General features: G+C 43.9%; 2 protein-coding genes, 1 long non-coding RNA gene and 2 other non-coding genes across 12 annotated transcripts in view; 3 read left to right on the forward strand and 2 right to left on the reverse strand.

Moving 5' to 3' along the window:
* The window catches only part of ERN1 (endoplasmic reticulum to nucleus signaling 1), a 58034-nt gene extending 50524 nt beyond the window's left edge, over positions 1-7510 (reverse strand). Inside the window, exons 1-2 of one of the 3 annotated variants that reach the window (XM_039501218.1) lie at positions 7344-7407; positions 5467-5545 (exon numbers count right to left, since the gene is read on the reverse strand). In XM_039501218.1, the coding sequence (XP_039357152.1) occupies positions 5467-5526 (60 nt within the window). In that variant the 5' untranslated portion in view covers positions 5527-5545; positions 7344-7407. Of the gene's footprint in view, positions 1-5466; positions 5546-7087; positions 7121-7343 lie in introns of those variants that run through there. The other 2 variants (XM_039501217.1, XM_039501219.1) reach the window with 2 other exon arrangements.
* A 1346-nt stretch (positions 7511-8856) lies between these two features.
* LOC120383287 lies at positions 8857-10317 on the forward strand. The gene is made up of 2 exons (XR_005588399.1): positions 8857-9342; positions 9998-10317. It is a non-coding gene; the product is annotated as an uncharacterized LOC120383287 (long non-coding RNA).
* LOC120384103 lies at positions 9772-9836 on the forward strand. The gene has a single exon (XR_005588638.1). It is a non-coding gene; the product is annotated as a small nucleolar RNA SNORD104 (small nucleolar RNA).
* Positions 10173-10311, forward strand: LOC120384104. Its single transcript, XR_005588639.1, has one exon. It is a non-coding gene; the product is annotated as a small nucleolar RNA SNORA50 (small nucleolar RNA).
* Positions 10318-12184: 1867 nt separating the features above from the next.
* The window catches only part of TEX2 (testis expressed 2), a 102834-nt gene continuing 94915 nt past the window's right edge, over positions 12185-20103 (reverse strand). For all 6 annotated transcript variants that reach the window (XM_039501212.1, XM_039501214.1, XM_039501213.1 and 3 more), the window contains 4 exons: positions 17649-17774; positions 16781-16990; positions 16172-16292; positions 12185-14250 (listed from right to left, as the gene is read on the reverse strand). In XM_039501212.1, coding sequence (XP_039357146.1) covers positions 14128-14250; positions 16172-16292; positions 16781-16990; positions 17649-17774 — 580 coding nt within the window. In that variant the 3' untranslated portion in view covers positions 12185-14127. The remainder of the gene's footprint in view (positions 14251-16171; positions 16293-16780; positions 16991-17648; positions 17775-20103) is intronic.

Raw genomic sequence — 20103 nt, forward strand, 5'->3', positions numbered from 1 at the left:
ATGTCCGTACACATCATGCTGTACCTCTATTCCCAGGAGCAGGCAGGGTATTGAACTATACGTAAATTCCACTCTTACAGGATTCTATCCTCTTTTTGGGTCAAATTCTGAGAGGTACTAAGCAGCATCAACTCCTAGGAAAGCCAATGGACTGAGGCCCCTTTGGGGAAACAGAACTTGTTTAAATATTCACAAGGACACTAGAGCCAGGAAGGGTAAGGACAGAATGATACATATGTGCATCTGTACACTAAGCGACAGTTGTCAGGTCTAATCCTAGGTACATGCATCTTGTTAGTATTCCTCTAAAGGAATATAAACACAGTAATTATTACAATGAGCTACCAAATGTATCAGCAATTCAAACTATACATACTGGTGTTATTCAACATAAACCTTAAAAAATATGTCTCTTCATTAAGTCTTAATACGGTCTCACCTTAGTTTTCATGCATGTTTGGCAACTTAACTAATACTGCCTGATGACAGAAGAAAATGCTTCAGAAGAAAACATCTGATTAAGACTGGGGTTTTCCACTTTCTAGAACATGCTGCATGTGTTGCACCTTATGTATGTTATTAGGATTAAAACTCAGCCCACCTGCCCACGGTAGAGGACATACCAATGTTCTAAATACTCATTTTATCCTTAACAAGAGGTTGCTATTTTTGAGCTGTATAATCTTTGAAGGGCAACAGGCAGAATTCCGGATGTTCTGCTATAGCACTGATCACAAGGAAGGGGTTAAACTAACTAGCTTTCTTAAATATATTTATCTTCTCAGTTCACCATAACACACTTTCTTTCAAATTCCACAGTGTTATATTTCAGTGCTCTATTTATTGTGGCACCAGTGACTATTTATAGTCCACTCTATTATACTCTTCACTGTTGTATCTAAGATGTTGCTCCCTCATAATGTCCTTCCATTTACTGCTCGGGCAATTCCAAGAACTGCTCACTGAGTCACCTAAATAATGAGGAAGGCCATGTTAAAATACAAGAAAAAATAAATATCAATATAAACTACAAACAACAGCAATGGTATCACACCAAATGACAAACGCTGGGAAATTAGGGCAGACGAACTTCTACAACAGAATGTCCCCGTTACTTTTTCTTAATATGTTCATCTATGTCTGTCCAGTTATTTGGGTGATCTGCGTTTTCTAGACTGTTCCATGTTTTTCACACCTTAGTTCAATGTTATAGTGATACCAAAAATGATATGCCAGTTGGCCATTTTCATATGTATTTATTGTCCAAGTGAGCTCTTCTGGTCAATTAACTTAATTATTGTCCAGGATGGAAGGGGGGGAGGGAGACTGGGACTGGTTGAGCATCGAGATTGAGAGTGGGAGATGGAAAGGGAAAGGGAGGGGACAGGGAGCTAGCAGGGGCGGGAATGGAACTAGCCAGGCAAGGAGACTGGGACAACCAGTGGAGTGGTGAAAATAGGGAGTGGGAACAGATCTGACAGGGAGCCAAGGTGCAGGGGAAGAACTTGGATGGGCTAGGCAAAGAGACTGGGGCAAGGATCTGGAGAGGTGCGGGAAGAATATCCAGATTGGCCAAGGAGCCCAGGGAGGGAGATTGGAATTGGGAGCCCGTGGGAATAGGGAATGTGGGGTGTGACTGGAGGCCAGGGTAGGAGAAAGACAAATTGAATAAGGAATTGGGATGTGGGGACTGGTTGGGAAAGGAAACTGAGGACAAGGAGCTGAGGGTCTGGAGAACTTGGAATGGCTGGTCAAGAAGACTGTACGTGGGCATGGGGAGGAGACTGAGAGGGGTGAGACTAGGACGTGCAAAAAGATTGAGATTAGAAGCCTGAGGAGTAGAGACTGGTACGTGCAAGGTGAAGAGACTGGGACAAGGAGAAAGGGGTTGGGAAGAGACAGGACTGGTAGGAGAGGATAAGGCAGAAGGGGTCACGCTTGAGGGGAGTGGGCAGAAAAGTCTGTGCCTACTAGAGCATGTTCCCCTACAGAGCCTAGAGTAGAACCCAAGTTCCCTGAGTCTCTTATTCCTCTGCTGACAGCAAATATATTTGAAACCCACTGACAAAGTGTCTCATCCCCCTCAACTGCCAGTCCATGTGATAGAATCGTATGACTGGAAGAGACCTCGAGAGGTCATCTAGTCCAGTTCCCTGCACTCATGGCAGAACTAAATATTATCTAGACCATCCCTGACAGGTGTTTATCTAATCTACTCTTAAAAATCTCCAGTGATGGAGATTCCACAATCTCCCTAGGCAACCACCCTGACAGTTGGGAAGTTTCTCCTAGTATCCAACCTAAATCACCTTTGCTGCAACTTAAACCCATTGCTTCTTGTCCTATCCTCAGAGGTTTGTTCCCGCTCAGTCTTCTCTTCTCCAGATTAAACAAACCCAATTTTTTCCAACCTTCCCTCATGTTTGCTAGACCTTTAATCATTTTCATTGCTCTTCTCTGGACTTGTCCACATCTTTCCTGAAATGTGGTGCCCAGAACTGGACACAGTACTCCAGTTGAGACCTAATCAACGTGGAATAGAGTGGAAGAATTACTTTACATTTCTCCAGTTTGTCCAGATCATTTTGACTTTTAATCCTATCATCCAAAGCACTTGCAACTCCATCCAGCTTGGTATCGTCTGCAAACTTTGCAAGTGTACTTTCTATGCCATTATCTAAATCAGTGCTTCCCAAAGTCAGGCCACCGCTTGTTCAGGGAAAGCTCCTGGCGACCCAGGCCGGTTTGTTTACCTCCTGTCCGCAGGTTTGGCCGATTGCGGCTCCCACTGGCCGCAGTTCGCCGTTCCAGGCCAATGGGGGCAGCAGGAAGGGCAGCCAGCACATCCCTCAGTCCACGCCACTTCCCGCAGCCCCCATTGGCCTGGGATGGTGAACTGCGGCCAGTGGAAGCCGTGATCAGCCAAACCTGTGGACATGGCAGGTAAACAAACCAGCCCAGACTGCCGGGGCTTTCCTTGAACAAGCAGCAGACTGGTTTTGAGAAGCTCTGATCTAAATCATTGATGAAGATAGTGAACAAAACTGATCCCTGAGGGACCCCACTCGATATGCCCCTCCAGCTTGACTGTGAACCACTTATAACTACCTATTACTGATATCCGTTACTCTGTTAGCTCAAGTGGCAGTGGTCTGTGTGGTTGACCTAAATGTTGCAACTCTCTTGATGACCCATATGGATGTTCATATAATGGAATTTCTGTTAGTATATGGTTATGTAACTAAATACAGTACCATAGTGCATGTGTACAAGGGGGCTAAATTAAGGTTGTCCAGGCAACCATAATTCTGGCATTTCCCTAAAGTTGAGTTCTGTAACATTAATAATGTTATTTTAATGTAGTTTTGTGCATGTGTAATATAAATTTAAGTTATACATTTCCAATGGGTGGGAAAAATTGTATCTACAAAATATATTTTTTCAAGACATCTTTACCTGACTGGATGTAAGTTCCTTCTCAGAGCTATTACAGCACAGATGAAATATAGACAGAGTTTTGTACTGATCTCTTATGATTTGTTAGTGTTAATATGGAGAATTTTAAAGTAACTGTAGATTGTGAATAAAACCTAGATACCTAACCTATTTTTAGGGTGAAGCAAAAGGGAGGGGAAGCAAAAGGGAAAAGGAGTTTCATTTCAAGCCCAGCACCATCAATCCTAATTGTAACTAAGGAGTATTAATGTGCAGGGGCGGCTCTGGGGCGCTCTGCCAGTCGCCGGTCCCGCAGCTCCGGTGGACCTCCCGCAGGTGTGCCTGTGGATGCTCCACCGAAGCCGCAGGAACAGCGGACCCTCCGCAGGCATGTCTGCGGGAGGTCCACCGGAGCCACCTGCCGCCCTCCCGGCGACCGGCAGAGCGCCCCCCGCGGCATGCCGCCCCAAGCACGCGCTTGGCGTGCTGGGGCCTAGCGCCGCCCCTGTTAATGTGATCTAGTGACTAGGGGTTTACTCTGGGACTCAAGAGACCTGGGCTGTAGTCTCAGTTGTGCAAGCGACCTTGGAGAATTGCTCCTTGCTTGTGTCTCCTTCTGTAAAGGATAATAATCATAACTGTGACTAAACATTTTTTTTTCCTTAAAGCAAATAAAAGGCTGTCCCTGGACAAAATCATACATGCCAAGTTTTAGGTTGGAAAGAATTATCATAGTCAAGTTATAAACTTCTACATACAAAAAGCACTGATATTAACTATGGTCCCAATCCCACACTGTGATCCTCATAAGCAAATAAAATACTGTGCTCATACAGTGCCCGTTGATTTCAATGGACTCTGAATGGGTGGCCTGAATGGGACACCCAGGCAAATCATCATGCAAGATTTAGGCCTATAGCAGTATGAAATTAAATGGGGTTTGTTCATTTAGTGTTTTTGGACCAGCTTTCATTTATAAGACGGACCCTGCCAGGCATAGGTGCTAGAAGTAGGGGTGCTGCTGCACCCCCTGGCTTGAAGTTGTTTCCATCGTATACAGGATTTACAGTTTGGTTCAATGGCTCTCAGCACCCCCACTATTCAAACTGGTCCTGCACCCCTGCTGCCAGGCCCAAAAATTAGGTTTTTCTGGTGGTGTTGGCATGGTAAGAATTTTACAAAACTTACTATTAATCTTAAATTGTTGTCAACATTAAAACACAGTGGGGGATTAGGAGACTATTAGTTTTCCTCTGCAGTGCTCCAAATGCAATAGCAACGTGCTACACAATGAAACTCACGAGTTTAGATCTAAACTGTCCAAATTGACTAGAATAAAAATAGCAACCAACATAAATGGAGAACTGCATCTTTTTTTCCTTTGAAGTAACCACATAATTATACCTAAAATTCAATACAAACTATGAATACAAAAATCATCCTAAATGGTGAAAGGCAAATTAGATTACCAAAACAAGGAGCTTAGAGAAAAATATCTAAGGTATTACCACTACACAAAGATTTTTACCGTAATTTATCTTGACAGTACGCTTTCAACTTTTGCACTTTTCCTAATTGAGCAACAGTACAAAACACTTTAGAGTTTCACTGTTAAACATGTTTACTTTTAAAAAGGGGAGTGGAGCTCTGTAGGGAAAAAGAAAGCCTCCAGCTTTGCTTAACCTGAACTATAACCCCATCTATCAAATCGGTATTTTCAGGTGAACAACAAGCAAGCCATTATATTTGCTTAAAAAGCATAACCTTAAAACGCCCCTCTCCCAGATTCAGATATAGCTCAAATACCAAGAACAGCATGGCAGCTGGCCCTTTTCACTAGCACTGGATCCATGGACATCACAAAATAGAGGGTCTTTTTCAGGAATGTAATTTTTAAAGAATAGATATTTGAACTAAACACACATTTTTTTAAAAGCAACTAATTTAAAACAACCTGTCTCTGTAGCAAAAGCTAATTGCCATATTAAATTTATCTGCAAAAAGAATTCACTTGTTAAACACACTATTTACCTCAGTGAGTCCATGGCTACATTCCTTCCCATAGCCTCTTGATGCCCAATGATATCGCATGAGCAAATCCACGTACGATCTGATTATTTTTCAAAGAGAGTTTGTGAGAGTACATGGTTCACTTGCTTTTTACCCCTAGAGATTAAGTTTCAAATTCTGAATAAGAGTCCCCTCTAGATATTTGTTCACATCACAAAGTCACCAACTGCATATTTAGCATAACTGGCAATTTTTGGTCAAGAGACCACGGAAGTAAAATAACAAGAGCAGCAAATTGGGAATGCACTGGGCTGGGAGTTGTGTAGGAGACACTTAATCATTTTTATCTCCACCATCAAGAGTGTTTAGGTGTTTCACAGAACATAAGAAGACAAGGCCTCTGATCTGAAGAGCTTACAATCTAAACAGAAATCTACGGATGAAGGACAGGAGACAGCATACAACAAAAAAGTGAAGGGACTGAGCTGTGATGTTTTATCACATCTATCTAGTTGCTTTATTTGTCTACATTATTTTATCCATCACCAGTTTTGTTCATGCTTCCTTAACCATCACCCATCTGCTTGCTGCAAAGTTCATTCTATTTTTGGTTTGAAAATTAGTACACCTCTACCTTGATATAATGTGACTTGATATAACACGAATTTGGCAATAACATGGTAAAGCAGTGCTCTGGGGGGGAGTAAGGGGGGGTTGTGCACTCTGGTGGATCAAAGCAAGTTCGATATAACGCGCTTTCACATATAACACGGTAAGATTTTTTGGCTCCTGAGGACAGCGTCATATCGAGGTAGAGATGTATATATCCATCTATGCAGCAAATATTTAGATAGGGTATTATAAGTAACCATGGCAGATAGCAAGTGGGTACACAGCTGCGTGTTTAGGACAGAAGTGAAACAGAGAACGTCATCCACATGCATGCGTATACACAGTCATTGGGCACTCAAGGGGAGAAAACGGAGATCATACAATGACGTTTAAACAGGCAAATAAATAGCTTTACAAAGATACACAAAAATGATTGCCATTATTATTATTATGCAGACGCAGGCGGCTGTCTGACTTTGCAGATGTGACCTACATAAGTTACAGTAACCTCTTGGCAAGCCCTAGCCAAACACACCCAGATGGCAGCTCCCCTCTTACATATCCCCACATACACCCACAGCTAAGGGAGCAGCTCCTCTCTGTGCAACTCCCTTCATGCAGTATCCTTGTGGAATTGGGGCAAGGGGAGCAATTCCCTCCTCTCTCTGTTCACACTGTAACTCAGGCTGAGGGTACTTCCCCATATCTCTATCCCACACCCTGAGCCCAGGGGAGCACCCCTACCTTCATAGGCCTGAAGCAATCCTCTCTCTCACACAGACCCCCCTCCTCCCCAAGGGGTGCACTGCCCTGGTGCCCAGATCCCCCCACTCTTTTATACCCATCTCCTACACAACCAGAGGCACTGCCTGAGCAACTATCCCAGAGTCGGGGAGGAGACAGCTCCTCGGTCCCCCCCGCAGCTGCCACCAGCTTGACAGAGCCCCAGGAGCTGGGTGTCCGTTTGGACAGGTGGGGGAGCGCACAGCCTGAGCAGAGAAGGGCTCCCTCAACCAGCGCGGGGGGATACCTGAGGTAACTCGCCCATCTCAGCCCTGGGGGTGGGGGACCGGGGGCAAGTCCCCGCTCTGTGTGCCCCCTCCCAGCCCCGGGTGGGGCGAGGGATGTCGGGGGGCAGCTCCCCCCTCCCAGCCCCGGGGGTGGAGGGTAGCGGGGGAACTCCCCCGGTGCCCCCGCTCACAGCCCGACCGACTGGTAAACATGGGGCTCCCCCCTCCCTGTGCCGCCATCCCCGGGCCCTGAGCCCGGGGCCGCCGCTCACTTACTCTGGGCCCCGGCGACAGCAGCACCAGCAACGCGCCCAGGCTGAGGAGGCACCGGCGGAGCAGGGCCCGGTGCGGGGGGCGGCCGCCCCGCTCCATGGTTCTGCACCGGGGGCTCAGCGGCGCCCGGCCGGCTCGGCGGCTCCCTGGCTGCGCCGCGGTGCAGCGTGTCCGGCCCCCTGGCTCCGCGAGGCGGAGCCGGGACGGGGCAGGCCACCGACGTCACCCCCGGCAAAGGAGGTGGAGCAGAGTGGGAGGGAGCCTGGCACGGCTCGGGAGGAGCCCGGGCATACAGGGGCCATGCCCGCCGGGCCCTGGGCTGAGCCATCGCCTACACGGGGAAGTGCCCCCCAACCCCTAGCTGCAGACGGGGACACCGTTTTATTGCGCCCGGGCGTACACGGGCGATTCCCCCTGCACCCCATGCAGAGAGACAGCCACAGTTCTGTACTCGCTTTCTCAGTAGCCTTGCGGCTCCCGTGAATGCTGCTCTCCGTAACGGGAGCTGCAAAGCTAGCGCCAAGTGCATTTAAAACTCTCTTTGACTATTTGGGTGGTGGGGTGCACTGATCTAAACTGCAACTTTACATATTAAACCAGTTTACCTTTTAGAATGGCTCAGTGCAAGTTTGAATTTCACAGATGAGAAAAGAGTCTTCCAAAAATATGGACTATGGAAAGGTTAAAATATGGAAACTTTGCAAAAATAAGCAAATACACTGGAATCAACGTTGTACAATAGCTATGAAAAACAGCATGTTTAGAAAGTGTTTTATGTTTAATGAAAAGAAAACTCTTTTCTCTGGGCACAGTTAAAATACATTTTGAAATGATCAACTCCCACAAAAGAGAAATTAGGATGACATCAAATTCTGGAGTGGAGGTACAGCTCCAGCTTTTATCTACTTTACTAGTTTCCGTTGTACATAGTGACTGTCTCCCTCTGCTGGGCAAAACATATCCTAGGCATTACAAATGTTTTAGATCACAAATAATGTATTAAAGCTTATGATCTTAACATGTACAGCTGCTGATGGAGATTAGCAAAAGCATGTGGAAAACGACCTTACTGTTTTTCCTACTTATTTAGGTGTGCATAGTACTTTAAACACATACAACAAACAAAAATGAAGTCACACTGCTTAGTATTCACATAGAGGCCTGATTATAGAAATTCTGCACAGAGAAGGGTTGGACTTCTATATAAGACCGATAACATACAATGGCAACTAACCACAGAGATGGGGAGAGTTCACAGGAAATAAGGGAAAAGGGAAAACTCCTCTTCGGTATTATTTATCAAGGAAGCAGAATTTTGAATGGTCACTGTAATACTGTTCAATATCTCCTCATTTAGTTGTCATAATCCTGAAATCTATGCCTATTAAAAAGCATGTTTCCCAGGGTCTCAGAACTGGTGTTTTTTTAACACAAGGCAGGCAGGATAAATGCTTCTATTGGGAGGAGGGTGCTGGGGGAATCAAGAGAGCAACGGTCAGTGGGTTTGCAACTGGTTAATCTAAGGGAGCTCTAGCACCTACTGGCCCCAGGTGGGCTGGATGGTACCTGGTCTGACTCAGACAGGCTTGGCCCAGCATGGGACAACCAAGTTCAGCTCTGTTCAACCCACCATCCTGCTTCCGACCCCGGCCCTGCCGCTGAGCCCATCTCAGCCCCTTTGACCCAGGCCTCCTTCAAAACAGAACCGTTAGCCCCGGGGCTCTGGTGCCAGACCCGGACCAACCGGCCCTGTGCGGTCCAGTTTGGGCCTAACTGGCCCAATACACCCCTCCCCCTCATCAATCCCCCACCTTCTCGCGGCCCAAACTGCGTGAGAACCAGCCGCTGACGTCAAACTGTCGTGTGTCCCGTGACTTACATTGTATTGGTTGCTGATGAGAAGGGGCGGGGCGGGGCCTGTTGCGGGGCCCGCACTATAAATACCGGTGAGCGGCCTTGTTCCGCCTTTCTCTCTGCCTAGAGAGCAGGGGCGGTGCTGGAGGTGAGTGGGGGCGGGGAAGGCAGGGCAGGGCCGGGCCGGGCCCAAATCCGCTCGGGAGGATGGGGCCGGGTCGGTGTTCCGTGGCGGCGAGGGCAGTGAGATGACCCGGGGAGGGGGCATGGCTGGGCGCGGGCCGCCTGCTCTGGCGTTGGGGAGGGAAGCGGTGGCTCTACGGGTGGGGTGTCCCACCCGCCCCGGCAGTGGTGAGGGGGTTACGGGGAGCGGTCACTCGGGGGGGTTGGGGAGTCCTGCCCGCCCCGGCAGTGGTGAGGGGGTTACGGGGAGCGGTCACTGGGGGGGGGGTTGGGGTGTCCCGCCCGCCCCGGCAGTGGTGAGGGGGTTACGGGGGGGTTGGGGTGTCCTCCCCGCGGCGGAAGGGGGCCGCCTTGGGGATGGGGGGCGGGGGTGTCTGTCCCACTGGCGCCGGCTGCCGTGATGATTCTCCTTACACGTGTTAGACTTCTGAGGCGGATGAAGTGAAGCCTAATCTGAGCCACCGGCGCCTGGTCCCTCTGGCCCGGGAGGGATATGGCGTCCTGCCGCCTCCCAGTCCCCCGGCTGCGGGTTGATCCCGGCCCTGCGCCCAGCCGCGTTGCCGGGGAGTCAGGGCCGTGCACTCGGGCTGTGATCCTAACAGGGCTCCTGTTCCCCGCAGGCATGACAGGAGCTGGCCTGGGACCTATGCCATGGGGACCTGCTGCAATCACTGGAGAATACCTACCCTGGTGCTGCTGACCCATCACCAGCTGCTTTTCTTTTTGTAAAGGGTGGGAAGAATGGTTAATAAAACATCAGAAAAAAATTGTGAAACTTTATTTTGTTGTGCTCTCTAGCACTGTCTTTGAACTAGTGAAGTGTCCGGCTGATGGCTTCACTGGCTAAGCAACAGTGCCACAGGAAAAAAACTTGTTCATAACTGGTGCTGCTTAGTTCAAATCTGAGTGGCTCTTTTAAGATCAAGTAACAACGTTATTACTGCACCTCTTGAATTTAATTATGGTCCTCAATTAAGATTTAAGCCCTCCCCTTTCTGAATGAAATTTCCTTTGTTTAGTGGCCCAGGACTTCTGTATGGAGGACCTCAGAGACATACCTGTGGGTGATCAAAGTTAATATGATCTCTAAATAGTTGCTAGACTTCTTTTCATAGTGTGTCTCTAGGACCTTGGCACACCCTTTGTAGAACTGACTCTGTGATGGAGTAAAGGTAGCATCAGGTATACCACACTTGAAGCCTGGTGATGTATAATGCACAATTTTGCATTATGTATCTGGGGTAGAATAGCCTGCAGCACAGTAGTCCCCCTCTGATGGCTAAACTTGTCCTGTCCTTGCTTACTGTACAATTGGTGCAGTGAAGGAGGCAGACCTAGCTTAAGGGTGGTGCTCTCCCTGCCATATGGCCTCTGAACCATCCTCTGTGCCCCTAGGGGGAATGCCCTGCTGGGAATTTACATAAGCAATAAAAACAGGGTAAATAGCTAAATATTAGGTGAAAAGTGAAATGCTGGCAGGATCTAAAATAAAATGTCCTATTATAGCCTTATTTTGCTCAACTGAACAAAGCTGTTGCACAGTGGAATAAGATGCAGTAGACACTATACCGGTGAAGTGGATAGGGAAAGAATTTTTAATCTCCCATACATAAGTTGGGTTATTGCCCACTTCTATAGTAGCTTTAAGATCGATGTATAGGGTTTTTCCCAAGGTTGGCTTCACTACTGTTTTCCTGCAACATAGATCAAGCAGAGGAAAGAAAGCTGTATAAACAGTATTTGAACCACACCACCTTGAGTGGAGCCCAGTGATTATTAAGGTTTTTCCTTGGCAGTTATAAGGCATCTTTCAAGGGTAGTGGCCATCTTGTCACTCATGATCAGTGAGTTTGTCCTTCCACCTCTGGTAAGGCATATTGACTTGTAAGAGGAAGACTTGGCAGCAGCTAGAATTGAGCTTAGGAGTAGACAAGGAGATACCTTTCAGAGAGAAGCCATTTTTTGTCTTTGACCACAATATTTTGAGAGCCACATCACATGTAAAGCTTAAAGAGTTAGAATTTATCAACTAATAATTGAACATTAAAGTTTTACTACTCACCAATACTTTTAATGTGACTTCTGCTATTTGAATTTGACTATAAACAGGAGGGGGCTATGTTGTGTGTGGTTGCAGCCTATCTATATATATCTATATATCTATCTATCTATCTATCTATATATATATATATGCACACACCACCTGTATGGCCCTCAGGATGGGCTACAGCTGTGCTCTGATTGCACTGCAAGTGGACCATGGATTGTGAACCACTGGATTAAGGAATCCTAGGACCTCCCATACCAAATCAGACTAGTGGCCCCTCTAAATCCAATTTCCTAATTTTAGCCTGTACCCTTTTTCAAGAAATGCTGAAGTGGCCAACTGTGGGATAACCTTGGCTTTTCCTCATCTAATGAACCTAAATATTCTTTATCCATATACATCCTTTTAAACTATGTCTACTGCCTCTACATTTGGAATACTTTTACATAAACTTTCTACTGGAACTAAATGACCCATTTATCCATTACAGCAGCTTAGAATTCAAAACTTTGATTTTTAAGCTTTTATTTTCAAAGCCAGAATAATATTTTAAATCCCTTATCCCAAAGCATCAGTCTCCGTAGCCTCATAGTGCAGCTTGAATTGAACATACAATGAAAATGAACTTCTGGAGAAATTGTAAGAGTGGGATACAACATGAAAGTGGCTTCCCAAATACATCTTTTGAAAACATGGGTGTCTTGCACAAACTCAAACTACTGGTCAAACAAAATTATGCAGAAATAACTTACAAGCTATGTAATGTGTGTGACATGGGATAACTTTATTTCAGAAAACAAAGCAAGCCAATTGTAGTTACCCACATAGTTTGATTAGGAAGTGCAATATGACAATTGTGTAACAAATCTGGATATCTTTACACATTAGTGCATCTAGTCCTCTGACTTATAATTCAGTTATTGCACATAGAAATCTCATAAAAGACCTGCGTACAAGACATGCAGACTTCATGAAAGGCAAATAATGCCTATGTAGTAATGAGCGCAATACCAGAACAGTATACACAAACTGGAATGGTCACAGGAGTTTAGGTAACAAATATAACCTGCTAATATTGCAATTAAAAGTAACCAAAAATAGGTGTTCAAATATAGACTTAATTTTTAAATATATTAAATGCTAATTTTATGATGTTTCAGGCAAGGTGCTGTTTAAAAAAAATCTTCACTATGATAACTTCATTTAGAGATGGTAAATCATCGAAAGTTAAACAAGGTAATTCTGGTTTACAACAAATGGGACTGAACACAATATACAAAGTTCTTAATTTACATTTCAAAAGAAAAACAAATTATGCTATTCAAAGGGGATCTACAAAACTCACCTTTGTAAACTAAAACATTCTGACACAAATACATGAACAGTTGGCAACACTGAGAAGAGAGTCATGTTAAATATCAGATATGTAGTGTTAAACAGTTATTGATTTAATGCATACATTTAATCTTGAATCTCCACACAGGATAGAAATAAAAAGGCAGTTTTTTTTCCTCATAGTTTTGGCCATTTATTAGAAACAGTCCTTAAATCTGTCATAACCAGCTTGTGATCAGCCTGAACAACTTCAAATGCTTGAATTCCTATTTCACATACAAAACTGAGAAATAAACACATGGGTGTCAAAATCTGCTTTCAGTGACAGCTACAAATCCTCACCAACAGCCGGTGATTTGAAGTCACTGTGTGTGTATGGCTGTCACAGATCAGAATTTAGTCCCATGCTTTGCATGTAAACACTGGTGTGTCAGGAAAACAGCAACAGAAACTCCTATGAGAATCCCACAGTTTATTTCATTGTATAAGAGACTCCATACACAAGTAGGATAACTATTCCTGGTCAGTATGTGCAGTTTTAGACATTTTCATGTGTGCTCATATCTTTAAACATTCAGAATTAATCACAAACCATGGTGATTGTACCTCACTATGAGGCAGGCTTGCTATGGTTTGGTCTCATGGCTTTGCCTAACGCTTTCTTAATCACAATAACCCTACCAATTCCCACCTTCACTGATATTTGAGTGTGTGTGTTTTATGGCTACTTGCTTCCCAAAAAAGCACTAACTTTGTATGAAAAAAATAAGTTAATATGTATACTCCACATAAATGGATTCACAATATTACCTATACATCCAATTTACATTCTTTTCTCCTGAAAGCATTTCATATTTCAATTGCTTGACACAAGCTATTGACTGCAGAAGTGAAAGAACATAAAACAGTTCATTCTACACCTCCAACTGCCTGAGAGAGAAAAATAGTCTTCCAGTTGTATACATTTGTTCCTGCCAGAGGATTTGGCATGCAGGTCCTTTACTGCAAAAGAACCACCCTTCAATGCAGCAGCATGATGTATGAACACAAACTGGCCACAATTTGTGTCATCAAGCTCCTTGATCTATTACAATTAGATTTTCTTTTTTTTCCTTCAGAACAGGTCACCTTAGCCTCAGTTAAAATCCTGACAGCAGCCATTACAAAATAAATCAACCTATAAATGGAATGAAACTTTGTATAAGTGCAGTAAACAGGAACAATAACCAGGCATGTTGAGCGCAAAGAAATGGTTATAGGCAGTCCTCTTTAAAAAGGTGTGGCACAAGTTAAGGACAAAACTACCGCACAGTTTAAAAAACCATGAAAATAAATTTCTTAATACTGTACACTGAAAATCTTCACATTTCATGGTTGATCAGCAGCCTCTGTGACTGGATCTTTTGAAGGGCACGTAGATGAGCGGGGATCCATGGCTGAGTGCATTAGAGGAATATAAACATCATCCATGTTTGGCATGACAAAAATTTTCTGTGAAATGAAGGCAAAATTAAATGCAACTTAGTTTAATATGTCATTCAACATTTTTGGGTTTCTGATTAGCATAATTCAAAAGTAAGTAGCATACTTAAAATCAATTTCGGTTTCCCTGGGTTGACCAGAATTTGATGCAATTTGTATATGCAAACTCTGCAGTGCCTACTAGCCACAACAGTTTGACTAATATGTGACACTGCACCCCATATTCTTCATAGTGATTATGATATGATTATAGCATAATTATGGTGTATTTTATGCAAGACGAGTCATGTGAGGGGTCACTGGAAAAGTTATGATTTGCCAAATATGATTATCCTATTTGTATGCACGTATCATCTTTGTATCTAAAGTTAGGAATATTGACTATGTATCTGTATTTCAATTGTGCTTACTCTGGGTGACACCCACAACTAGCCTTTCTGGTACACCAATGAAGAAGCCAGACAGTGCTGATGGCCCATCAGCAAAGACAATGGACCCTGGAAGAACTTAACCTTCCTGTGAACATTCCAGACAGCCTGTAAGTAATGGCTGCTATGACTATACAAGGATATGTGACCAGGCCACATGATTCTAGACTCCATCTAGGGATGCCAGTACTTTTCCACAAACCAGTCTGAGAACCAAGGTTTTGAAACAAAGGGTTCCTGCCATATGCTAAAGCTATACAAGGCAGTGAGTGACATCATCTGTTGTTCTTCACTCCCCACACAGAAAGATTCCCAGAAATACCGGAGGAACAAGGACTGAACTGGGGGAAGTGCTCGACCCAGGCTAAAGGGATTTCTAGCCTGTGTATGAAGACCTGAGAAACCCAAGCTGTAAAGCTAATGCAGCTTGTGCCTTAAGAATCTACAAGTCTGCCTGTATCATCAGTTAGATTGGATATGAACAGCAGAGTCTCATCCTATCTAGTATATAAAGCTTAGGTTACATTTTTGTTTATTTGCTAGGTAATCTGCTTTGATCTGTTTGCCATCACGTATAATCACTAAAATCTAACTTTTGTAATTAATACATTTATTTTATGTTTTAATCTAAACCAACGAGTTTGGAGTGAAATGCATGGGAATCTTAGCTCAGAGAGGCTGTTGCATATTCCTCTCCACATGGGGGCGCACAGGCGGGCGAGGGGAGCAAACTCTATGAGCTTACACTATACCGCGCAAGACGGTATAATTTTGGGTTTATACTCCAGAGGGGGTGCGTGCCTGGGGAGCTGAGAGTTACCTTGGCTTTTGCCTTTCTACTGTTGGTTCATGCAGTGGCTAGTCAAAGAGCCTGCATCTAACTGCCGCTGGGTGTGTCCTCCGTACCTAAGTTTATGCTGTGGAAGTGTAAGACTGGGAGCGGGTCTGCAGCTTGTCACAGCCGCACACTGTGAGGGAGAGCCCAGGCTGGTGGGTCAGAGGGCTCAGCAGTACCCCAGTTCCAGGTGGCACCTTGGGGGGAACCCGTCACAGTATAAAGCACATAATTGAAGATGAAACATTAGGAAGTGCTGAGATCCCTGTACATTTCACTTAACTCAATAAAGAGCTACAGGGAAGTGCCTGTTTCCACCACCCCCAGCATATGTCTCATTGTAGTTCCCTTCAAGCAGAATTCAAGGTGGCAATTTTGATCTAGCCAGTCTGCTTGATAGGGTTGCCTCATAGATAGTCAAGAGACCCCACTCTTTCGAATCTCCTGGAAATTTATTTAAGTTAAGGTGATCAGTTGGCCAGATTTTCAGCAGTGCCCAGCACTAGCAGCTCTCACAGAACAGGAGAGCTGCTGGATGCTGACCACTTTTGCAAATTGAAAATCTGTACTTCTCTTATGTCTGCACTAGGAATTAAGGGAACAATTTTGAACTGTAACCTCCGTTAGTTAAATGAAAAATGTCTTTAAAGTTATTAAAGAAACATACCTGAAACTCCTGTTCCAGTTTCTTTTCTATCCAGTCAGTCACATGAACCAAAGTCACTTCTCTCTCGCCGAGCTTTGGCCGAGCTTTTAACTCTAGATAGGGAGGTCTTCGGAAACCGTACCTCAAAAGCGCACACACACACACAAAGAGGAGAGAGTTTTTTAATTGTGACTATCTCTTGAAGGAAATGCTTGAAAATATTAACTGTAAATGGAATTCAGATTTTGACAATAGCACCTGTCACCACCACTCTAGTTTATAAATATTAATTCCTATTGCATCTTTCAAAATACATTCCAGCTGAGTGTCTACGCTTTTCTTGTTCTTCTCGAACTATTTTGCACATGAAATGCTCTGCAGTTTGCAGAGGAAGGTTCTACAGATACTAGAGCTTCTGACGTGATGGCACACACATTTTGTAGCAAAACATTTCAAAGACGCTGGGCAAGGGAAGAAAGAATCACACTGATTTTTATTTTATTTTACAGAATTGTCAAATAGCTGCAAAGATATAAAAGTACCCAGTATCTTTTATAAGGGAAATTAGTATCACAAGTGGAAAATGACAGTTAAAAGAATTCAATTTCTATTTTGCTTTACTACACTTACCATATTCTGTCAGTAGGTGGTGGTGGAATGTTAACTGCTAGTGTTCCTTTACACTCTTGTACTTCAACAGTTAACAGCAGTGGAGTATTGGAGACCTCTTCAATCTTCTTTTTAATGAACTCAGTTTCTGTTGCTTTCTGGAAATATTTTGACTTGGTAATTTTATCCACAATCCTCATGATCTTACTTGTCCGATGTCCTCCAACATACCTTCATATGTAGAATAAGAAAAATACATAATCAAATTGATGCTCCCAGAAATTATCTAGTTTTCCTAAAAATGTCTCTCTCTGCATGCTCCATGAAGGAACAGCACAGTAGGAGCTACAGGCTGTAAAAACAATGATCTGACACTAAAAGCTTTGGAATAAAATGAAGAAAAATGTAGGCTGAATGCCAGGGAAAAGGTGTGTGGTGGAAGCCTCAGTAGTTGAGAAATGTAAAGCAAGGCATACTAAAAGCACTCTTCCAAAAATATTTTTTAATACATATGCTGGGATTTTCAAGGGGAGCTAATAGAAGTATCAGATGATATAAACTGAACACTATGCAGTTCACTCTGCAGAGATCTTTTGCACAATACATTAGAAATTAAGCTCCTGTCTTTTCTGCTATGATAATTTACAAGAGTAGCTATTTGTTTTGGTCAATATTTCCCTTTCTTCCTTTATTGTGTAGTATGCTACCTGACTGCTCCCCTCCATCCCAGAAGCGGCTGCTTTTCAGGTGTGCTATTGGATGGACATACATACACGTAAGCGATGCCCTTTCCCATGACAAGAACTATAGTGGAACAGAACATGAAAGGTTGTCATAATCCTTCAGCTGGCAAAGCATGTTTAAAAAAAAAATCAGGTAAACGTCTCACCCTTCTGCACCAGGAGTCAGCTGCTTCTCTCCTCCCATCACCTCAGGAGCATCATCCTCCTCTGAAGACCCAGCACTAGAAGACTCCTCATCACTGTCTGCAAGGCAATATGCTCTTGGCCTGAAACTGAAAGACAGATGACAATTTCCATATGAAACTTGACATTAACACCCATTCACTGTGGGTAGCTCTTTTGGTGCCTTATATATTTATACTGAACTGTCTGTAATCCCCCCACTCCCTTTCCTTAACTATCCAGAGAGATAAAGTAAAACAAACAAACAAACAAATAAATGCACACTGGGATTGGTTGCAGAATCCTTGAATTAAATATACATGACTATTTACACAGAAGCCTGTTTTTCTTCAGTAAAGCTGAATCCTGCATGAAATGAGAGGGTATTGTACGGCAAGACAGAGAACATAATGGCTATTTTGCATGCCACCTAACGGAATGGAAGATGGCTTGAAATATGTTTGCAGACACATTCTTGTTGGTGTTAGTTGCTTTCCAAAAGGTTTAAATAAAATGAAGAATGTCAAAAGTTTTTAAAAACAAACAAACCCAAACATGAGTTTTAAAATGCTGAGATGAGAATATGCAGCTGTATCTTGTGCTGAACAAGTGGATTTATATTGAATGCCAACATAGGACTCTATTCAACACAAATTTTGACTAAGGGTTCCAGGATGGGAAGTTTCAGCTTTTATTTTGGAGATAAAAAAGCACACTGTGCCATGCCAGGTATGGTGTTTATGTTTCACATATGTACACAAGCTATTATCCCTGGTCACTACCAGGGTCACATGGGTCCTTTGCGTCTATCTACCATAATTGTTGTGGGATGCCAGATTTAGAAACGATGTGTAAAGTAGTGTAAATTACAAGCTGGTAGGTGCGTGTACAGGAGGCTACTTGATCTTAAGAGAATCTGAGTGAAATCTACATGCTGAAGGACCAGATGGTGGTTTAAGGGAAAGTATCCTGCCCCCACACAGTTTAACTCACACCCTCCTGTTGGCTGCTTTTCTTCTTATACCTCATCTCTTCTGGCCCCTACCTGGGCAAGTTGTACGAATTCAGGTTCTCTTACAGCACATACACCCTCTTACTGGTGTGTAACTTATAGCATCTTACATATTCTTTTTTAATTGAAATCTGTGCAAAGTAATGTGTTGTGCACACTGTTGGTACTTAAGATATTCAACCTCTCATTTTAGGTGAGAAAGTCTATGATCATTAGTAGTTATGAAGACAATACCTCCTCTAGAAACTCATAGATCTTAGTGCAGTGGTTCTCAAACTTTTGTACTGGTGACCCCTTTCACATAGCACACCTTTGAGTGCGACTCCCCCTTATAAATTAAAAACACTTTTTATATATTTAACACCATTATAAATGCTGGAGGCAAAGCAGGGTTTGGGGTGGAGGCTGACAGCTCATGACCCCCCATGTAATAACCTCATGACCACCTGAGGGGTCCCCAATCCCCAGTTTGAGAACTCCTGCCTTAGTGGGTGTTAGAAAAAGAAGGAGAGAAAGACTAAATGGAAATTTCAAGGGACACTGGGCCTGATTCTCCATTGGCCTCTAAATAATGTATTCACGCACATTCAAAATTGCATGAATAAGCGATTACACAAGGTGCAGGGCACTGGAGAATCAGGTCTCAAGGCTCTGTCTACATCAAGGAAACTTGCAGTGTTGTAATTAATTGGTGTGGTTACATTAGTAATTTGTATCATTGCAGCTACAGTTGATGTATCTACATGGGTATAAATTTCCCTAATGCAAGTTTAAAAGGGAAGGGTAAGAAAGGAATTTTGCTGCTGGGCAAAAAGAAAAATGATTCTAGGTACTAAAATTCCTTAAAAAAAAAGTATTTTGTAGAATTTCCTCCATCTCACCCTAGCTGGGGACACAATCTCCAATTGGTCTCTTTGTGGCACACATTTCCCGCCCTATGGGGAAATGGTTCTGCAGGCTGGTCAAGTTGTAGCTCATTGTGCCAGTGAGGCACAGGAATCTGGTCAGTGACCTGGTGTATATGGCAGTAGTGTAATTTCTGCTGAAGAGAGTCCATCCTGGATTAAGAGGAGCAGAGGTAGTGGAGCAAAGAGGTTACTCACTTTGTACAATAACTGCAGTTCTTCAAGATGTGTCCCCCAATGGGTGCGCCGCTTCGCATGCTCATGTGCCTCCTAAGCCCTTGAATGGAGATTTTCAGTTATCAGCATCCATTTGGCCCATGCTTGCACCCTATGCCTCCTCATGTAAGGTAACAAGGCTATATAGAGATGTGCAGGCAAACTGCATTCAGTTACTTATTCATTCAAAACATCCCCTATGGAACAGTCTGAAGCAAAGGGGAAGGAGAGTGGGTACTGGAGCACCCATAGGGGGACACATCTCAAAGAGCCAGTTACTGCACCAAGTGAGTAACCTCCTCCCCA

The sequence above is a fragment of the Mauremys reevesii genome, linkage group 15 (assembly GCF_016161935.1).
Source record: "Mauremys reevesii isolate NIE-2019 linkage group 15, ASM1616193v1, whole genome shotgun sequence".
Taxonomy (NCBI): Eukaryota; Metazoa; Chordata; order Testudines; family Geoemydidae; genus Mauremys; species Mauremys reevesii.